At 30.0% G+C, this 19420-nt stretch overlaps 1 protein-coding gene across 1 annotated transcript; it reads right to left on the minus strand.

The window, feature by feature from the left end:
• Nucleotides 1-498: 498 nt before the first annotated feature.
• Nucleotides 499-17607, minus strand: LOC145838498 (RISC-loading complex subunit tarbp2-like). The gene is made up of 6 exons (XM_082946106.1): nucleotides 17436-17607; nucleotides 16562-16698; nucleotides 14929-15121; nucleotides 13506-13643; nucleotides 3938-4057; nucleotides 499-1571 (listed from the first exon to the last, which is right to left on the minus strand). The coding sequence occupies exons 1-6, from the start codon at nucleotides 17589-17591 to the stop codon at nucleotides 1428-1430; spliced, it is 888 nt and encodes a 295-aa protein (XP_082802232.1). The 5' UTR covers nucleotides 17592-17607; the 3' UTR covers nucleotides 499-1427.
• Between the last annotated feature and the right edge of the window lie 1813 nt (nucleotides 17608-19420).

Consider the following 19420-nt stretch of genomic DNA (forward strand, 5'->3'; position numbering starts at 1 on the left):
GTGTTTAATTAGTGTAAAATCTATTATCTTTAAAAGAAAGGTAGAAAAAATATTTTTGGCTAATTATTCTTAATATGCAGATCTATATGCTAACTCAAAAAAATATTTGTTATAAAAACTAAATAACTCAGAAATATTTTTTTTTTAAAGTCATGAAATCATAAAAAAAGATTAATTTTGAATAATCAGGACTCTTTATAAAAACTAAAGTTCAACTCTAATTTTTTATCTCCCAAACTCGAAAACCGGCTGTCTTATCAGAATATATATATCAGCTGTTTTTATATAGAAATACTTGAATGAATCTAATCATTACTTTTTCAGTTTGATGAACATGAGCCAAAAATTACCACAGTTCATCTTAACAAGAGTGCTTTCAATATTTTGTTATACTGTTAATTTACTTATTTATAAGAAAAACAAAACAATAAAAATTGTAACCAAGTTTAATTACAGAATAAATAAAACGCAATAGCATATAGTTTATGTCAGGTTAACTTTTAAAATGAGCTACGATAATCAGTGTATGTACAACATGCTAAATAAACTTCAGGGGTTGAAAATCATAATTACAAAAAATCCCCTAAAGTGAATAAATAAAAAGTAGCTCCATGTTAAAACTTAAACTCAAATAAAACACACACCGTTGCTAAGGCAGTGGCGTGACTAAAATAAAATGAAAATTTACAATAAAATAATTTTATTGTGACGTAACATACTCTTGTGGTAGCTATATGGAGTATATTTATATACTTGTTGACTTCAAATGCTTTTTTGATATGTAATTTTTTTTTTTCAAGTTTTTACAAATTGTCGATTTTTTTTTTTGAAAACATCAGTATAAAATTCTAAAAAGCCAACAAAACAGATAAATATAAGCTGTACAGTAATCAAAAAAGCATGTGTCACAATAGTATATGGTTGTACTTCGGTTGGATGTGTTCAGTTACTCAGTACATGTTTCAATGTTACTGTGTTTTTATGTACATTGGTGATGAAAATTATTATTAATGAAAAACCACTGAAGCTCAAACATATCAAAAGTTTGAGTTGTTTGGTGAGCAGAGTAATAAATAAAATTGACGTATATAACATAATGGTACAAAAGTTAAACTCAGGTTTAAAATAAAATTTTAATTTGAGAACTAGACTGAAAAGTTAAAATTCACATCTACTTAATAAATGAGCTGCAACCTTTGATTAAAATTTTAAAGGTAAAATAAATCAGTGATACAGCAATAAAAAATATTTGCATGAACAAAATCACTGTTTACATTTAAAACCTGAAATTAGAGTAATTTAGAGCTAAAAAAAGAAAAAAAAACAGTAATTGAACATTTTTGCATAAAATAAATATAATGTCCAGTTAACAATGAAACCTTAAAAAGTAACTAAACACATCCAACCCAACACAGAATGGTAAGTTTCTAGCAAACTTTCAGGTAATCAATACTATTTCTAGCAGCGTCAAGCCTTGCTTCCTGTTCATTGTTACCGCATCCATGCACGCATATCTGCTGTTTCAAACCCAAGTAGAGGAAGCACTGCGCTTGGCCTGATGGCGTTTTTACCTGTGGGATATTTGGTAACTAATAACTTGTATGATTTAGAATGGAACTTTGTACGCTCATTGCATTTAAAAATACTGAGGTTTTTATGGAGGCGTCGTTATCTGAAGGGAGTGTTTTATTTAGTGAAACAATTTAAAATAACTTTTTGAAGGGTACATGTAATGTTTATATTTTAATGAATACGAATTCCGTTAAGGCCATAGGGGGTTTCAACACTTTTTTTTACGTTCCAACACGTTTTTATAGATTTCAAAAATATCATTTAACTTTTGAGATATTCTATTTTTTGTGAAAAGTTTCCGATACAAATGTATGGACCGCAAATTTTTCGTATTCAATTTTCTCGGAAATTTTAAAATCACTAAAAATCTATCTCCTCCTTCATTTTTCAAGCAATCTTCTTCAAATTTTCAGGATATGCTCCTTATATTAAATAAACATTAAACAACTTATGAAAACATTAAATATGAATTTAAGTAACTTATGAAAACAAACATTTTATGACAAAAATTAAAAAAAAGGTTTTTAAAATAAAAAAAACATTTTTACTTAAAATTGTTTTTAGTAATAAGTTAAGCATTATTGTTATTGTATAAAGATTATACTTTGCAAGTTTAATTGAATCACTTTGAAGAAGATTGCTTGAAAAATGTAGGAGGAGATCGATTTATAAAAAAAAGTGTTTTTTTGCTGTTTTAGTTTTCCCTTCCCATAGGGAGTCTATTATGCGGCCCGACTTTGACTGGTCATATCTCAAAAAATGATTCAAATTTTTAAAACGATAAAAAGCATCTTGAAGCTTAGAAAAAACTCTATAAAATAAGATCAACTTGTAAAAAAAATGGCTTAATCCCCTCCCCCCCTTTGCCTTTAAATGATATATTCGAACTTACAAAAAAATATTAATCGAAAACATTGATCCTAATAGGTTTCCTAATCTGAAGGGCTTTATTAAATGTCGTAACTGAAAAAAAAACTAGGATCGAGTTTAGTTTAAATAACTTCGCAGTAAAACTACTTGTTGTGAATATATATAGTGAGCTGTTTTGTTTATTCTTGAGATTTATAAAAAAAACTTAAAATTATTTTAATATATTATATATAACTAAGGAAATTCAATAGTAAATAAAAGTTAAAAATCTTCAATTTAAATGTTTTTTTGTAAATGCCATAAGAACAATTAAATTGCAAAAATGTGGTTATTTTCACTTTTATTTTAGTGATACAATACACAAAAAGTTGTAAAACAATTGCTATTAACAAAGCAGAACTAGGCAAAATCATAACAATTAAAAGCAAAATATTCAGGGGAAAATGTTAATAATACGTTGAAGATAAAAACCTTAGCTTTTTATCAATTGCTACTGTTATACAGAACTACATTTATTCATTTTTAATTAAGCAACAATAAATTAAAAATTATTGAAATATACCGACATAGATTTAAAACAACTTTTTAAATAAATAAATTTTAAGAATTTTCGTAACTCATCATACTTTCTATGCACAAAAGTTAAATTTTTACATTGACACTACTTTAGGCAGCAAAAAATTTTTTTTTTTTTTAAAGAATTATTCACGTCCGTGATAAATATTATTAAGGTTATTGACGTAGAATTTTTATTAATTATGAATAATTTATTTTCTCTACATTATTGTGAGGTTTATATATATTAAATTAAGGTAATGACTAAAGGCTTTTATTTTAAAAGACATTTTACTTTAATATTTTAGACATTTTTTTTTTAAACAATAAACAAATTAAAAACTACTAAATATTTTACATCTTCTCTTCCACATTAATAAACTGTATGAGCATTAACAATTTTATTAACTTATACTGCTTTTGTTAATAAACTGTATTAAAAATTGTATGATCCCAATTTGTTAATTCTAGTTAAATTTTTTTCTACACTTCAAAATTTAAGTAAGTTTTAAAAAATATTATAACAGTTTGGCAACCATTCATTGAAAAAAATGTTTTTTTTTTTCAAATATCAGTAAAATAAAAACAATTAGCAGTTTATTAGTATCATGTTTATGCTTTATAGAAATGAAATAATTGAATATTATTATCTGAAAACTTAAATTAAAAAAATAATTATGCATAAATGTTTATACAAAACAAAGCAGACAAATAGTTTTAAAAACTAATTAGTTACAAAAAAATGGAAGTATTTAAGATAAATACTTATATTCTTTATAACAACATATCAGTAAAGTTTATAACATTTAAATTTACGTAAAATAAGTAAATAAAATGACCAGGCTTAATTTCAAAAGTTACAAGCTTTAACAAAAAATAATATTTGTTTTTTATAAATTATTAAAAGGAATTGAACTATAATAATTAAAACATTACTTACCTGTGTGTCAAGATATTTGAAGTCTAACAAAATTTCTTTAGCAAGCTTTTCAAGTCTGTCACAAGGAGTTAAGAGTTCTTTCATCTCAGATTCCCGTACTAACTGTGCGTATTGGTTCATCTGTTTAACAAATATGTGAAATATATTAATTATTTGTATTGGTTCATCTGTTTTAATAATTTTTATATATTTTAATTACGTATTTTTATTTTCAGTAACTATTTTTTTCACGTACTAATTGAGCGTTTTGATTCATCTGATTTATTAAAATTTAATAAAGCATTTTTTTTTCATAAATTCACTGCAAATTTAGCAGTGTACAAATTTACTTTAAAAATAATAACTTATTTTAAACCACCCAACAGTTTACATGCATTAGCTGATAACAGTTTACACGTATTAACACAAAGTTATAAAGCAATGTTCAGTGGACCGTATAAACTAACACTGCTAAACTACTCACTGGTAATTTAGCAGCGTATTTACTTTGAAAATATAAACCCAGCTAATTTTAAACCACCAAACAGTTTGAATGCACATAACAAAGTTATAAAGCAATGTTCAGTAGACCGTATAAACAGTGCTAAACTACTCACTGGTAATTTAGCAGCGTATTTACTTTGAAAATATAAACCCAGCTAATTTTAAACCACCAAACAGTTTGAATGCACATAACAAAGTTGAAAGCAATGTTCAGTAGACCGTATAAACAGTGCTAAACTACTCACTGGTAATTTAGCAGCGTATTTACTTTGAAAATATAAACCCAGCTAATTTTAAACCACCAAACAGTTTGAATGCACATAACAAAGTTGAAAGCAATGTTCAGTAGACCGTATAAACAGTGCAAAACTACTCACTGGTAATTTAGCAGCGTATTTACTTTGAAAATATAAACCCAGCTAATTTTAAACCACCTAACAATTTGAATGCACATAATAAAGTTATAAAGCAATGTTCAATGGACCGTATAAATATGTCTACCAGTGCAAGACTAATCACTAATCATCTACGTGTAATATATCTGATAACATTGTTTACTTGTAAGAAAATACTTCACATACAAGTTTCAATTTATGAAATAAAACCATTATGTGCAAAATTTCTTAGATGTAAGAAAAACATAAATAAATGTTTTTGTTATCTCTAATAATATAGTATTTATGTTATAAAAAGAAATAATAGGCGTTAATTGTTTTAATTAAGCTGGAAAAAAACTTAGCTGATGTAAACATTAAACAACCACTGAAGTTATAAGCGTTTAAACAGAAACTTTTATACTTTGTTATACATATGCCTTTAAAATATTCTAATTTTGTTTACATATAACATACACATGGTATAACCAATTACAAAAATTAAATAAAAAAGTTTGAAATTAATAAGACCGTACTTTATTTTTTTCAAAAATTATTAAGAAAAACAAAACCACAAAACTAAATAAAAAACAATTATATGCGAATAAATGTGATTGTGAGATAAATATATCTTTTTTAGTTATTGATTCTGCGCATATTTCTGCAATCAAAAAAAAACAGCAATATCTAATACAAAATCTGTGAGTCACAAACAACCTATAAATATCAACGTCAATTAAAGAATAAAGAATACTATTTTAGAGTATTGATTTTACACATTTTTGTGCAATTGAAAAGTATTTAGCTAGGTAAAGTCACAAACAACTTACAAATTTAAAATAGCCAACGTCAAATAAAGTATAAAAATAAACATTTGGACTCATTTAACATTACTTAAGTCGTAAAACCTCCACTTGATACGTTTAAAAAAATTTTTTAAACAAAATAAGAATATTTAGTGTTAATAAAAGAACAAATTAAAAAACATGTAAAATTAATTATCTTATAAAAATATTTTGACAAATAAAACTTGTATTTATTCTAATTTTGTTTACTTTTTATATTCGTATTTTTCTCAAGTAAAAGGTCAAATTGAGAACTATAATAGTTTAATTGATTGTAAATAGTACTCAAGTACTAACTTGAGCAATAAACTTACAGATAATAGGGGCCAATATCACCCTACTTTGAGAAACCTTGCAGTAAGTCAGCATTAAAAACTAAATATTTCTAAATACAAAATAGATTACACAAGATTGCTACATTTTCACAACCTAATTAAATCTTTATTGTGTTATTAAGACGTTCGATTAGTTGTTGTATAATCCAGTGTTCTTAACGATTAATAAAATTAGTGGTGTGCATAGAAATAATTTTACTGTGTACAGAAAACAGTGAGTTTATTTTAAATACATTTGCTATGTTTTTTGTTACTGATAGAAAACGCTAGTCATAACATAAATTTTTAGTTGTTAACATTTACACATTAAGACACCCACAAAATGTAAAAGTTAGTTTTTTAAAAATAATAACTTTTTTGGTAGTCCAGTGTGGAAATAATTTATTTCTATACACAGCTTTTAGAAATAGACTCGAACAGTCAACTAGCATAAAGAATATAAATTGTATTTTAAAGTTATATTCTTGCTTTTAAAAATGATAGTTTTAGGTGAAAGGGTTTTAGTTAAACTAAATTTTGTATACTAAAAACATTACTTTATCTCTTTCTAACACCTTAAAAATCGACAAAAAAAAGTTTAAAAAGTCTTAAAAATAGTTTGCTTAAAATTAAAATTATACTTCTTAAATATGACTAGTAAAACGATAGCAAACTTTAAATAAAAAAATGTTTGAAATACAAACCTGAGTTTTTGTGTGAATAGTTGTGATATATATAATAATCGTCCAGTCTGAGTTGTTTGTTTGAAAAAACATAAAGTATTCAACAATCAACAAACCTGAGTTTTCTGTGTGAACAGTTGTGATATATATAATTATCGTCCAGTCTGAGTTTTTTGTTTGAAAAAATATAAAACATTCAACAATCAATATGACCGAGATTTTTGTTTGAAAAAACATAAAGTATTCAACAGTCAACAAACCTGAGTTTTTTGTTTGAAAAAATATAAAACAATCGACAAACCTGAGTTTTCTTTGTGAACAGTTGAGACAATCAACAAACCTGAGTTTTCTGTGTGAACAGTTGTGACAATCTACAAACCTGAGTTTTCTGTGAGAACAGTTGAGACAATCAACAAACCTGAGTTTTCTGTGTGAAGAGTTGAGACAATCGACAAATCGAGTTTTCTGTGTGAACAGTTGTGACAATCAACAAACCTGAGTTTTCTGTGTGAACAGTTGTGACAATCTACAAACCTGAGTTTTCTGTGTGAACAGTTGAGACAATCTACAAACCTGAGTTTTCTGTGTGAACAGTTGAGACAATCAACAAACCTGAGTTTTCTGTGTGAACAGTTGTGACAATCAACAAACCTGAGTTTTCTGTGTGAACAGTTGTGACAATCAACAAACCTGAGTTTTCTGTGTGAACAGTTGTGACGATCTACAAACCTGAGTTTTCTGTGTGAACAGTTGTGACAATCAACAAACCTGAGTTTTCTGTGTGAACAGTTGTGACAATCAACAAACCTGAGTTTTCTGTGTGAACAGTTGAGACAATCAACAAACCTGAGTTTTCTGTGTGAACAGTTGTGACAATCAACAAACCTGAGTTTTCTGTGTGAACAGTTGTGACAATCAACAAACCTGAGTTTTCTGTGTGAACAGTTGAGACAATCAACAAACCTGAGTTTTCTGTGTGAACAGTTGAGACAATCAACAAACCTGAGTTTTCTGTGTGAACAGTTGTGACAATCAACAAACCTGAGTTTTCTGTGTGAACAGTTGAGACAATCAACAAACCTGAGTTTTCTGTGTGAACAGTTGTGACAACCAACAAACCTGAGTTTTCTGTGTGAACAGGTGTGACAATCAACAAACCTGAGTTTTTTGTGTGAACAGTTGAGACAATCAACAAACCTGAGTTTTTTGTGTGAACAGTTGAGACAATCAACAAACCTGAGTTTTCTGTGTGAACAGTTGAGACAATCAACAAACCTGAGTTTTCTGTGTGAACAGTTGTGACAATCAACAAACCTGAGTTTTCTGTGTGAACAGTTGAGACAATCAACAAACCTGAGTTTTCTGTGTGAACAGTTGTGACAATCAACAAACCTGAGTCTTCTGTGTGAACAGTTGTGACAATCAACAAACCTGAGTTTTCTGTGTGAACAGTTGAGACAATCAACAAACCTGAGTTTTCTGTGTGAAGAGTTGAGACAATCAACAAACCTGAGTTTTCTGTGTGAACAGTTGAGACAATCAACAAACCTGAGTTTTCTGTGTGAACAGTTGTGACAATCTACAAACCTGAGTTTTCTGTGTGAACAGTTGTGACAATCAACAAACCTGAGTTTTCTGTGTGAACAGTTGAGACAATCAACAAACCTGAGTTTTCTGTGTGAACAGTTGTGACAATTAACAAACCTGAGTTTTCTGTGTGAACAGTTGAGACAATCTACAAACCTGAGTTTTCTGTGTGAACAGTTTTGACAATCAACAAACCTGAGTTTTCTGTGTGAACAGTTGTGACAATCGACAAACCTGAGTTTTTTGTGTGAACAGTTGAGACAATCAACAAACCTGAGTTTTCTGTGTGAACAGTTGTGATATATATAATAATCGTCCAGTCTGAGTTGTTTGTTTGAAAAAACATAAAGCATTCAACAATCAACAAACCTGAGTCTTTTGTGTGAACAGTTGAGACAATCAACAAACCTGAGTTTTCTGTGTGAACAGTTGTGACAATCAACAAACCTGAGTTTTCTGTGTGAACAGTTGAGACAATCAACAAACCTGAGTTTTCTGTGTGAACAGTTGTGACAATCAACAAACCTGAGTCTTCTGTGTGAACAGTTGAGACAATCAACAAACCTGAGTCTTCTGTGTGAACAGTTGTGACAATCAACAAACCTGAGTTTTCTGTGTGAACAGTTGAGAAACATTCAACAAACCTGAGTTTTTTGTGTGAACAGTTGTGACAATCAACAAACCTGAGTTTTCTGTGTGAACAGTTGTGACAATCAACAAACCTGAGTTTTCTGTGTGAACAGTTGAGACAATCAACAAACCTGAGTTTTCTGTGTGAACAGTTGTGACAATCAACAAACCTGAGTTTTCTGTGTGAACAGTTGAGACAATCAACAAACCTGAGTTTTCTGCGTGAACAGTTGTGACAATCAACAAACCTGAGTTTTCTGTGTGAACAGTTGTGACAATCAACAAACCTGAGTTTTCTGTGTGAACAGTTGAGACAATCAACAAACCTGAGTTTTCTGTGTGAACAGTTGTGACAATCAACAAACCTGAGTTTTCTGTGTGAACAGTTGTGACAATCTACAAACCTGAGTTTTCTGTGTGAAGAGTTGAGACAATCAACAAACCTGGGTTTTCTGCGTGAACAGTTGAGACAATCAACAAACCTGGGTTTTCTGCGTGAACAGTTGTGACAATCAACAAACCTGAGTTTTTTGTGTGAATAACTGTGACAATCAACAAACCTGAGTTTTCTGCGTGAACAGTTGAGATGTATACAACAATCAACAAACCTGAGTTTTCTGTGTGAACAGTTGTGACAATCAACAAACCTGAGTTTTCTGTGTGAACAGTTGTGACAATCAACAAACCTGAGTTTTCTGTGTGAACAGTTGAGATGTATACAACAGACAACAAACCTGAGTTTTCTGTGTGAACAGTTGTGATGTATACAACAATCAACAAACCTGAGTTTTCTGTGTGAACAGTTGAGATGTATACAACAGACAACAAACCTGAGTTTTCTGTGTGAACAGTTGAGATGTATACAACAATCAACAAACCTGAGTTTTCTGTGTGAAGAGTTGAGACGTATACAACAATCAACAAACCTGAGTTTTCTGTGTGAACAGTTGTGACAATCAACAAACCTGAGTTTTCTGTGTGAACAGTTGTGACAATCAACAAACCTGAGTTTTCTGTGTGAACAGTTGAGACAATCTACAAACCTGAGTTTTCTGTGTGAATAGTTGTGATATACACAACAATCAACAAACCTGAGTTTTCTGTGTGAACAGTTGTGATGTATACAACAATCAACAAACCTGAGTTTTCTGTGTGAACAGTTGAGATGTATACAACAGACAACAAACCTGAGTTTTCTGTGTGAACAGTTGAGATGTATACAACAATCAACAAACCTGAGTTTTCTGTGTGAAGAGTTGAGACGTATACAACAATCAACAAACCTGAGTTTTCTGTGTGAACAGTTGTGACAATCAACAAACCTGAGTTTTCTGTGTGAACAGTTGTGACAATCAACAAACCTGAGTTTTCTGTGTGAACAGTTGAGACAATCTACAAACCTGAGTTTTCTGTGTGAACAGTTGTGACAATCAACAAACCTGAGTTTTCTGTGTGAACAGTTGTGATATATATAATAATCAACAAACCTGAGTTTTCTGTGTGAATAGTTGTGATATACACAACAATCAACAAACCTGAGTTTTCTGTGTGAACAGTTGAGATGTATACAACAATCAACAAACCTGAGTTTTCTGTGTGAACAGTTGAGATGTATATAACAATCAACAAACCTGAGTTTTCTGCGTGAACAGTTGTGACAATCAACAAACCTGAGTTTTCTGTGTGAACAGTTGTGACAATCAACAAACCTGAGTTTTCTGTGTGAACAGTTGAGATGTATACAACAGACAACAAACCTGAGTTTTCTGTGTGAACAGTTGAGACAATCAACAAACCTGAGTTTTCTGTGTGAACAGTTGTGACAATCAACAAACCTGAGTTTTCTGTGTGAACAGTTGTGACAATCAACAAACCTGAGTTTTCTGTGTGAATAGTTGAGACAATCAACAAACCTGAGTTTTCTGTGTGAACAGTTGAGACAATCAACAAACCTGAGTTTTCTGTGTGAACAGTTGAGACAATCAACAAACCTGAGTTTTCTGTGTGAACAGTTGTGACAATCAACAAACCTGAGTTTTCTGTGTGAACAGTTGTGACAATCAACAAACCTGAGTTTTCTGTGTGAACAGTTGGGACAATCAACAAACCTGAGTTTTCTGTGTGAATAGTTGAGACAACCAACAAACCTGAGTTTTCTGTGTGAACAGTTGTGACAATCAACAAACCTGAGTTTTCTGTGTGAACAGTTGTGACAATCAACAAACCTGAGTTTTCTGTGTGAACAGTTGAGACAATCAACAAACCTGAGTTTTCTGTGTGAACAGTTGAGACAATCAACAAACCTGAGTTTTCTGTGTGAACAGTTGAGACAATCAACAAACCTGAGTTTTCTGTGTGAACAGTTGTGACAATCAACAAACCTGAGTTTTCTGTGTGAACAGTTGTGACAATCAACAAACCTGAGTTTTCTGTGTGAACAGTTGTGACAATCAACAAACCTGAGTTTTTTGTGTGAACAGTTGAGACAATCAACAAACCTGAGTTTTCTGTGTGAACAGTTGTGACAATCAACAAACCTGAGTTTTCTGTGTGAACAGTTGAGACAATCAACAAACCTGAGTTTTCTGTGTGAACAGTTGTGACAATCAACAAACCTGAGTTTTCTGTGTGAACAGTTGAGACAATCAACAAACCTGAGTTTTCTGTGTGAACAGTTGTGACAAACAACAAACCTGAGTTTTCTGTGTGAACAGTTGTGACAATCAACAAACCTGAGTTTTCTGTGTGAACAGTTGAGACAATCAACAAACCTGAGTTTTCTGTGTGAACAGTTGAGACAATCAACAAGCCTGAGTTTTCTGTGTGAACAGTTGTGACAATCAACAAACCTGAGTTTTCTGTGTTAACAGTTGTGACAATCAACAAACCTGAGTTTTCTGTGTGAACAGTTGTGACAATCAACAAACCTGAGTTTTCTGTGTTAACAGTTGTGACAATCAACAAACCTGAGTTTTCTGTGTGAACAGTTGAGACAATCAACAAACCTGAGTTTTCTGTGTGAACAGTTGTGACAATCAACAAACCTGAGTTTTCTGTGTGAACAGTTGTGACAATCAACAAACCTGAGTTTTCTGCGTGAACAGTTGTGACAATCAACAAACCTGAGTTTTCTGCGTGAACAGTTGTAACAATCAACAAACCTGAGTTTTCTGTGTGAACAGTTGAGACAATCAACAAACCTGAGTTTTCTGTGTGAACAGTTGAGATGTATACAACAATCAACAAACCTGAGTTTTCTGTGTGAACAGTTGTGACAATCAACAAACCTGAGTTTTCTGTGTGAACAGTTGTGACAATCAACAAACCTGAGTTTTCTGTGTGAACAGTTGAGACAATCAACAAACCTGAGTTTTCTGTGTGAACAGTTGAGACAATCAACAAACCTGAGTTTTCTGTGTGAACAGTTGTGACAATCAACAAACCTGAGTTTTCTGTGTGAACAGTTGAGACAATCAACAAACCTGAGTTTTCTGTGTGAACAGTTGTGACAATCAACAAACCTGAGTTTTCTGTGTGAACAGTTGAGACAATCAACAAACCTGAGTTTTCTGTGTGAACAGTTGAGACAATCAACAAACCTGAGTTTTCTGTGTGAACAGTTGAGACAATCAACAAACCTGAGTTTTCTGTGTGAACAGTTGTGACAATCAACAAACCTGAGTTTTCTGTGTGAACAGTTGTGACAATCAACAAACCTGAGTTTTCTGTGTGAACAGTTGTGACAATCAACAAACCTGAGTTTTCTGTGTGAACAGTTGTGACAATCAACAAACCTGAGTTTTCTGTGTGAACAGTTGTGACAATCTACAAACCTGAGTTTTCTGTGTGAACAGTTGAGACAATCAACAAGCCTGAGTTTTCTGTGTGAACAGTTGTGACAATCAACAAACCTGAGTTTTCTGTGTGAACAGTTGTGACAATCAACAAACCTGAGTTTTCTGTGTGAACAGTTGTGACAATCAACAAACCTGAGTTTTCTGTGTGAACAGTTGAGACAATCAACAAACCTGAGTTTTCTGTGTGAACAGTTGAGACAATCAACAAACCTGAGTTTTCTGTGTGAACAGTTGTGACAATCAACAAACCTGAGTTTTCTGTGTGAACAGTTGAGACAATCAACAAACCTGAGTTTTCTGTGTGAACAGTTGAGACAATCAACAAACCTGAGTTTTCTGTGTGAACAGTTGAGACAATCAACAAACCTGAGTTTTCTGTGTGAACAGTTGTGACAATCAACAAACCTGAGTTTTCTGTGTGAACAGTTGTGACAATCAACAAACCTGAGTTTTCTGTGTGAACAGTTGTGACAATCAACAAACCTGAGTTTTCTGTGTGAACAGTTGTGACAATCAACAAACCTGAGTTTTCTGTGTGAACAGTTGAGACAATCAACAAACCTGAGTTTTCTGTGTGAACAGTTGTGACAAACAACAAACCTGAGTTTTCTGTGTGAACAGTTGTGACAATCAACAAACCTGAGTTTTCTGTGTAAACAGTTGTGACAATCAACAAACCTGAGTTTTCTGTGTGAACAGTTGAGACAATCAACAAACCTGAGTTTTCTGTGTGAACAGTTGTGACAATCAACAAACCTGAGTTTTCTGTGTGAACAGTTGAGACAATCTACAAACCTGAGTTTTTTGTGTGAACAGTTGAGACAGGTCTTTTCCCTCCTCAACACCTGTTATCAGCTGCAGCATGTTAACGGCTGCTATCTTCTTCGCTTGCTTCTTCGTTGACGCGTTTCCCTCTTGCTCGAAACTCGATACCTGTGATGACGTGTTTTGTTGATGATAACAAACGTTATATTTACGTCATCTCTTAGTATGAAAAGGTTAGAGCAAGCACAAAATTTTTCACAAAGTGAGTTCTAGCTCAATATATCCCCAAAAATTTTGCATTTGATCAAAAAAATTAAAATCAGGTTTAACAACTCAAGTTTTAATGTTAAACCGTGTCTTAAAATAGAATTTGATTAAGCATCAGATATTAAGACATTGGGGTAACTATTGGTTATTTTTAGAGGCTGAAATATTTTTAAACATTTGGATAACTGAAAAGGGCATAGGGGAGTGAATAACTTTTTAACAATCACTATTTGATCTTATTTTGTTGAGGTATAACTAAGCTACAAGTTGCTTTTTACAGTCGTTTAAAATTCAAAATATTTATTCAGATATAACCGGACAAAGTCAGAAAGTATTCCATAAAAAACCTATAATACTCTCTGACTTTGACCAGCTACATCTCAAAATTATTTTGAATTTTATTCTTCCTATTCCCTTAAATAAATTAGGACCCAGCCCTATGGAATTTCTAGGTCCTATAGTTTTTGAATTTTTCAAATGTCCACCAATTTTATAACTGAAATCTTTGCATCTTAAAAGAATTATTTAAGTTTAAAATATAAAGTTAACGACAACTTATAACATATAAGCATTCAAAAAAAAGTTACCTGCAAAACAAACTTTCACAAAATAAAATTGTTAAGGATTCACATGAAATAAAGATTTTTTTAATGTGATTAACGTAAAACATTATTTAAACAATTTCAGAGTATTCATACTCCTTAACTGATTTTGCTACCAAAATTAAAAAACAAAACTACACATTACATAAAGTCCTGATTGTAAATATTAATTATTAAGTAAATTATAAAAACAAAAGCATAATAAATGATAAATTAACCTTGCAAGAAAATATGAAGGTTCTGTTATGATCAGATACTACTTAAGTAAACAATGAACAAAAAAAAGTTCACACAACTTAAACTCTTGAATGCAAACATTGGTTTATTTAGCAGATCATGAAAAACCCCAAAATAAACTAACAAACCTTGTAAGAAAACATGAATTATTCAAACACTGATCGAAAAATTTTAAACGTAATAACATAAAATAAAACATTTAATTAACCTTGCATGAAAATATGAAGTTTCTGTTGTAGGTGAAGAAATAATAGGCAAAAAACTATACATTACATAAAGTCCTGATTGTAAACATTAATTTATTAAGTAAATTAAAAAAATCAATGAAAAAAAAACATTAAATTAACCTTGCAAGAAAATATGAAGTTTCTGTTGTGGTCGGGGCCGGACTGGGACACCAGACTGTACTCGACGTTGCCCATGGACTTGAGGGCGCAGAACTCCTGCAAAGAGCCGATCGGGTTGACCAGGTTCAACTTGAACTCCTTCTGCTGTTTCTTCTGCTTCTGCTGCTGCTGCTGAGGCTTCTGTTTGTTGTTTCTGTGCGTGTTTGTTAATAAAAACTTAAATTAATTAATAAAGTTGGTTTGTTCACTTACTTATAAAAATAATAGTAGCTTTGACATTTAGGTGCTAAGTTAAAGAATGAGCAGTTACAGAAGCTGCTGCTTCTGTTTGTTGTTTCTGTGTATGTTTCATTAGTTTTAATAATATTTGATGGTTTATCAAATTACTTTAATACAATAAAAATAAATATATTTGTGAATCAAATAAAAATGAGATTTGAAGTTTAGGTGCTAGTTTTAATGAATTTCAGTGACAAATATCCGAGTTATTTTAACTAATTCTTTATAAAATGAGACAATGAGCATGTGTGAAAGTAGGTGACCCCTCTATAGCAGGGGTCGGCAGGGCCAAAGTGGATATCTTTAATGTGCTTAAAAAATGTATTTTTTAATTATTTCACTAAAAACAAATAATTAAGCAGTGGATTACCTAAAAGATAGCGCTAAAACCTTTTTTAAAGCAAAAACATATGAAGGGTATAGGGAATTTTAAATTTTTTTTTACAAAGAAATAACATTGGCTCTTACATAGAAGCATTCAGTATGAACTAAAAAAAATTATTCAATTTTTGAAATAAAAAAAAAGTTACAAAATGTGAATCCCAATTTTTTAGGGGTTAGTTTTCTCGTAAATTAAAAAAATTACTAAAAATCTTTATCCTTTTTTAATTTTTTAATCCAGAGACCTTTAATGTTTAGGAGACATTCCTTAATAATTTAAAGACTTAGAATGTTGCAATTTAAAAAATAATATAAAATTAAAATTGTAAGTAAAAAAAAAAGATGATTTTTAAAACAAAATTTTTAACTTTCAAAATCAAAAAAAAATTTGCATTTGATCAATTTAAATATTAGTCATGGACTTTTTCTCTTAAAATTTGAAGATTATTTGTTAAAAAAAGAAGCAGAAGATAGATTTTTATTAAGCGTTTTTTGCGTTTTTAATTAGATTCTTCTATTAGCAACCTTTTCAGCATACCGACTTTGATAGCTTATTATCTTAAAAGTTAGCTTGAACTTTTTTAAGAATTAAAATTTTTAAGGGATCAAAAATTTTGATAGCTCAGATAAAATTATACAAGTTAAGATCAACTTGTTAAAATCAAAGTGGAACAACCTATGCCCTTAAATTAGTAAAAACAATATTTTGAATATGGCTTGCAGACCAGTTTGCCAACTCCTGCTCTATAGCTTTAACATTTACTGATACAAAAAAAATGTTGCTATCTAAAAGACTGATAAGCAACTAATTTAAGATGAACACATTTATTGATGAATACACCTTATATCATAAATTAAACTCAATTTAAAATATTTAGGGATCAAACAGGTTAATTAAATCGTTATATAATTTAATTTTGAGATGTTAACTCACAAAACTATTCATACATATTTTTCAAAAATCAAGTAGTACCTGAACTTGATGTTTTTCTTCTTGGCAGTTACCTCTGGTGTGTAGGTCATTTTGACAAGCTCCAGCAAATTTTGTGCTGCTTTGTGCTTCGCCTGCCTCTTCGAAGATGCTTCACCCTCGCTCTGCAGGTTGTCTACCTAAAAATAATAAATAAGATATACAATAGGTAACCATAATAAAAATGCCAATTTCCAGCTTGTCGACCTACAAACCATAATTAAGATGATAATATTTAGTTATGGGCATAAGAGGGGAAAGTAAAACAAATTTCTTTTAAAATTTATAACTTGAGAATGAAACCCGTATAGTTTTTTGTGTAATAAAATATAAAACAAAATGAATAATCTATTGATATTAAGTTGTAAATGATATATAAATTTAGTAATTTAGTTTTATAAAAAGTTGATAATCTATAAACTTGGATAGTTTTATTGTATTGTTTTATTGACTATACTTTTATTCTTTCTTTTTTATTATTGTATGATTGCCATTATATGAGGCAAAATACAAGCTTAACTTATGAGAAAATTAAAATAAATAAGTGAAGTGAGCCAAATAACAAAAAAAAAACAACATAAAATTAAACAGACTTAATAAAAACACCACAATTATTAAGCAAAAAAAATTTGTCAAAAAACCTTCTTTAAGATTTAAGTAAAATATCTAAACTAGCTTGAATTTAGAAAAAAAGAAATCAAATAAGCTCTTATTATGTAATTATTATAAATTTATAAGGTAGCCTCAGCTAGATAAAAATGTTTATTATTTTTGCCAACATTTACTTGATGATTAAATATGTTTTTATTTGAAGAGTTTAAAAAGTTTTTAATATAAAACCCTTTAAAAAATATAATTAAATTAACGTTTGTAAAACCTTGCAAATAAATTTGAAGCTTGGTGAGTGGGGTTTGCCATCGGTGCTCTGCAGTTTGTACTCAGGAGTCTTCTTGCATTTCTGACAATATTCCTGAAGTTCACTCACCGGTGTCTTTGTGATCGGCACGGCAACAGCTACCACTTCAACTGGCATTACTAATAATATCTATAAATTCTAAAAGAAATAGTTTTTATTTATTGGTTAAAAGTGTTGTTTACATAGTTTCAAATCATACTTGAGTCTTAAAATCAGCTAAGCAAATGTTCAAAATTATAAAATAATATTTAATGTTACATTTTTAACTTGTGCTATGGTTTTCGATTATTGTATAAAGTTTTGTTGACTTTTTGCTTAATAACTGAACATGAAAAATTGGATGTCTTGTATAGTGGTATTAAGAAACTAGTAAACTTTAAACAAATGCTATTTCAAATTTCAAAATGATACAGTTAATATATAAAAAAGTTAAAGTCATAAACAAGGTTGCCACTTTCAAAGTTTAATCACATTTTATTTAATAATATAGAACAAAGAAATAGTTTTGTACTTATAAAAGACAAGTTTGAAAACTACTTTGAAAAACATGTGTATTTCTGGTTTTAAATTTAAAAAACTTTATTATGAAGTCAAAATTTACAATTTTGTAGTTGACAGTGTTACATATAAATATTTAGCAACTAATGGTTTATATTAGAAATTTTAAATAAAATGTTGAGTTAAAAAAAGGCATATAAAAATATTTCTTTCAAAAATAAAAGTTGACCCTTATTTTAAATATTTTAGTCTAAATTATAAAAACCTTCCAACAGATTTAAAAGTTGATGTATAGTTAGTTTTATAGAGTGTCAGAAAAAAAAAACAAAGAATTCAAGGATTTTAAACAATATTGAAAAACTTAATACCAAAAGTTTGAAAATGGTTGCTTAAAAACTATTTACAACTCCTTTTAGTGTAAAAGTCAGCCTATGTCAGTCTATGTTTATAAAGAATCAAATAAAAGTAAAGTTTCAAAGAAAATAATTAATGTATATTCAAGCTTAAATATATCTCCATAACCACAAAAGGACTTTTTAGGTAGCAGAAAAAACATATGATTCAACAAACTGACTTAAACTTAAAAAAACACTAGATTTTTTAAACTGCAAGCTAGCCTGACTTAGGACTGGTGTGTGGCAATTGTGTGTGGAAGCAGATATGATTTTGAAATAGTTTTTCCTAGCACATTCCATTAATATAAACTTATCAACTTTGATTGCTTTGATTTTTCAGAAAAAAAAGTTAGTATAAATTATACTGCAGAAAAATATATTTTTCTCTACAACTTTAATTAAGTACAGGGTGGCATTTGGTATTGTATAAAGGTTCTCCAGATTTTCTAATTTTCTTCCAGGTTGAAAAAGTACCAGTTGTTTGTCTTTTTTCAAGAGTAAATAAAACTTAATGTAAAAAAATGTTCTTATCATAAATTTGCTTAAAACATACTGCTATGTTAATTTAAATGAGTTTTATACAAAATATAGGTCTATAAAATGTACAATTTTTTCTTGCTCAAATTTTTTTTTTAATTTTTTTTTTGCAAAATAAAAGCTTAAACTTCATATTTTGTTGAGTATATTATTTCAGACTTTTTATAGGTTTCCAAGTAAAATAGTTATTCTGATAGTATACACAATAAAAACTTGTATTGGGGTTTCTCAAACTCACTTCATGGCTGCCTTCTTAGCACAAATTTAAGAAATAATTTACATAAGTATCTAATTTAATAAAAAGAATGTATAAGTGTGGGTTAAGGTGCATCTGTTGCCCCCACCTTGGAATTTTCATAATAAAAAATTTTGACGTTGGGAAATCACATGAATAGAAAGCACATAAAAATTAGCTTCACAGTTTTAAGCCTGTTGGAACAAATTACTTTTAAAAATTATGCTTTACACATTGGTATATTTAAAAAGGGGAAAAAAGACAATTTCAATAAAAATTTA

This window comes from Thalia democratica, chromosome 6 (assembly GCF_965202585.1).
Source record: "Thalia democratica chromosome 6, ktThaDemo2.hap1.1, whole genome shotgun sequence".
NCBI classification, from domain to species: Eukaryota; Metazoa; Chordata; class Thaliacea; order Salpida; family Salpidae; genus Thalia; species Thalia democratica.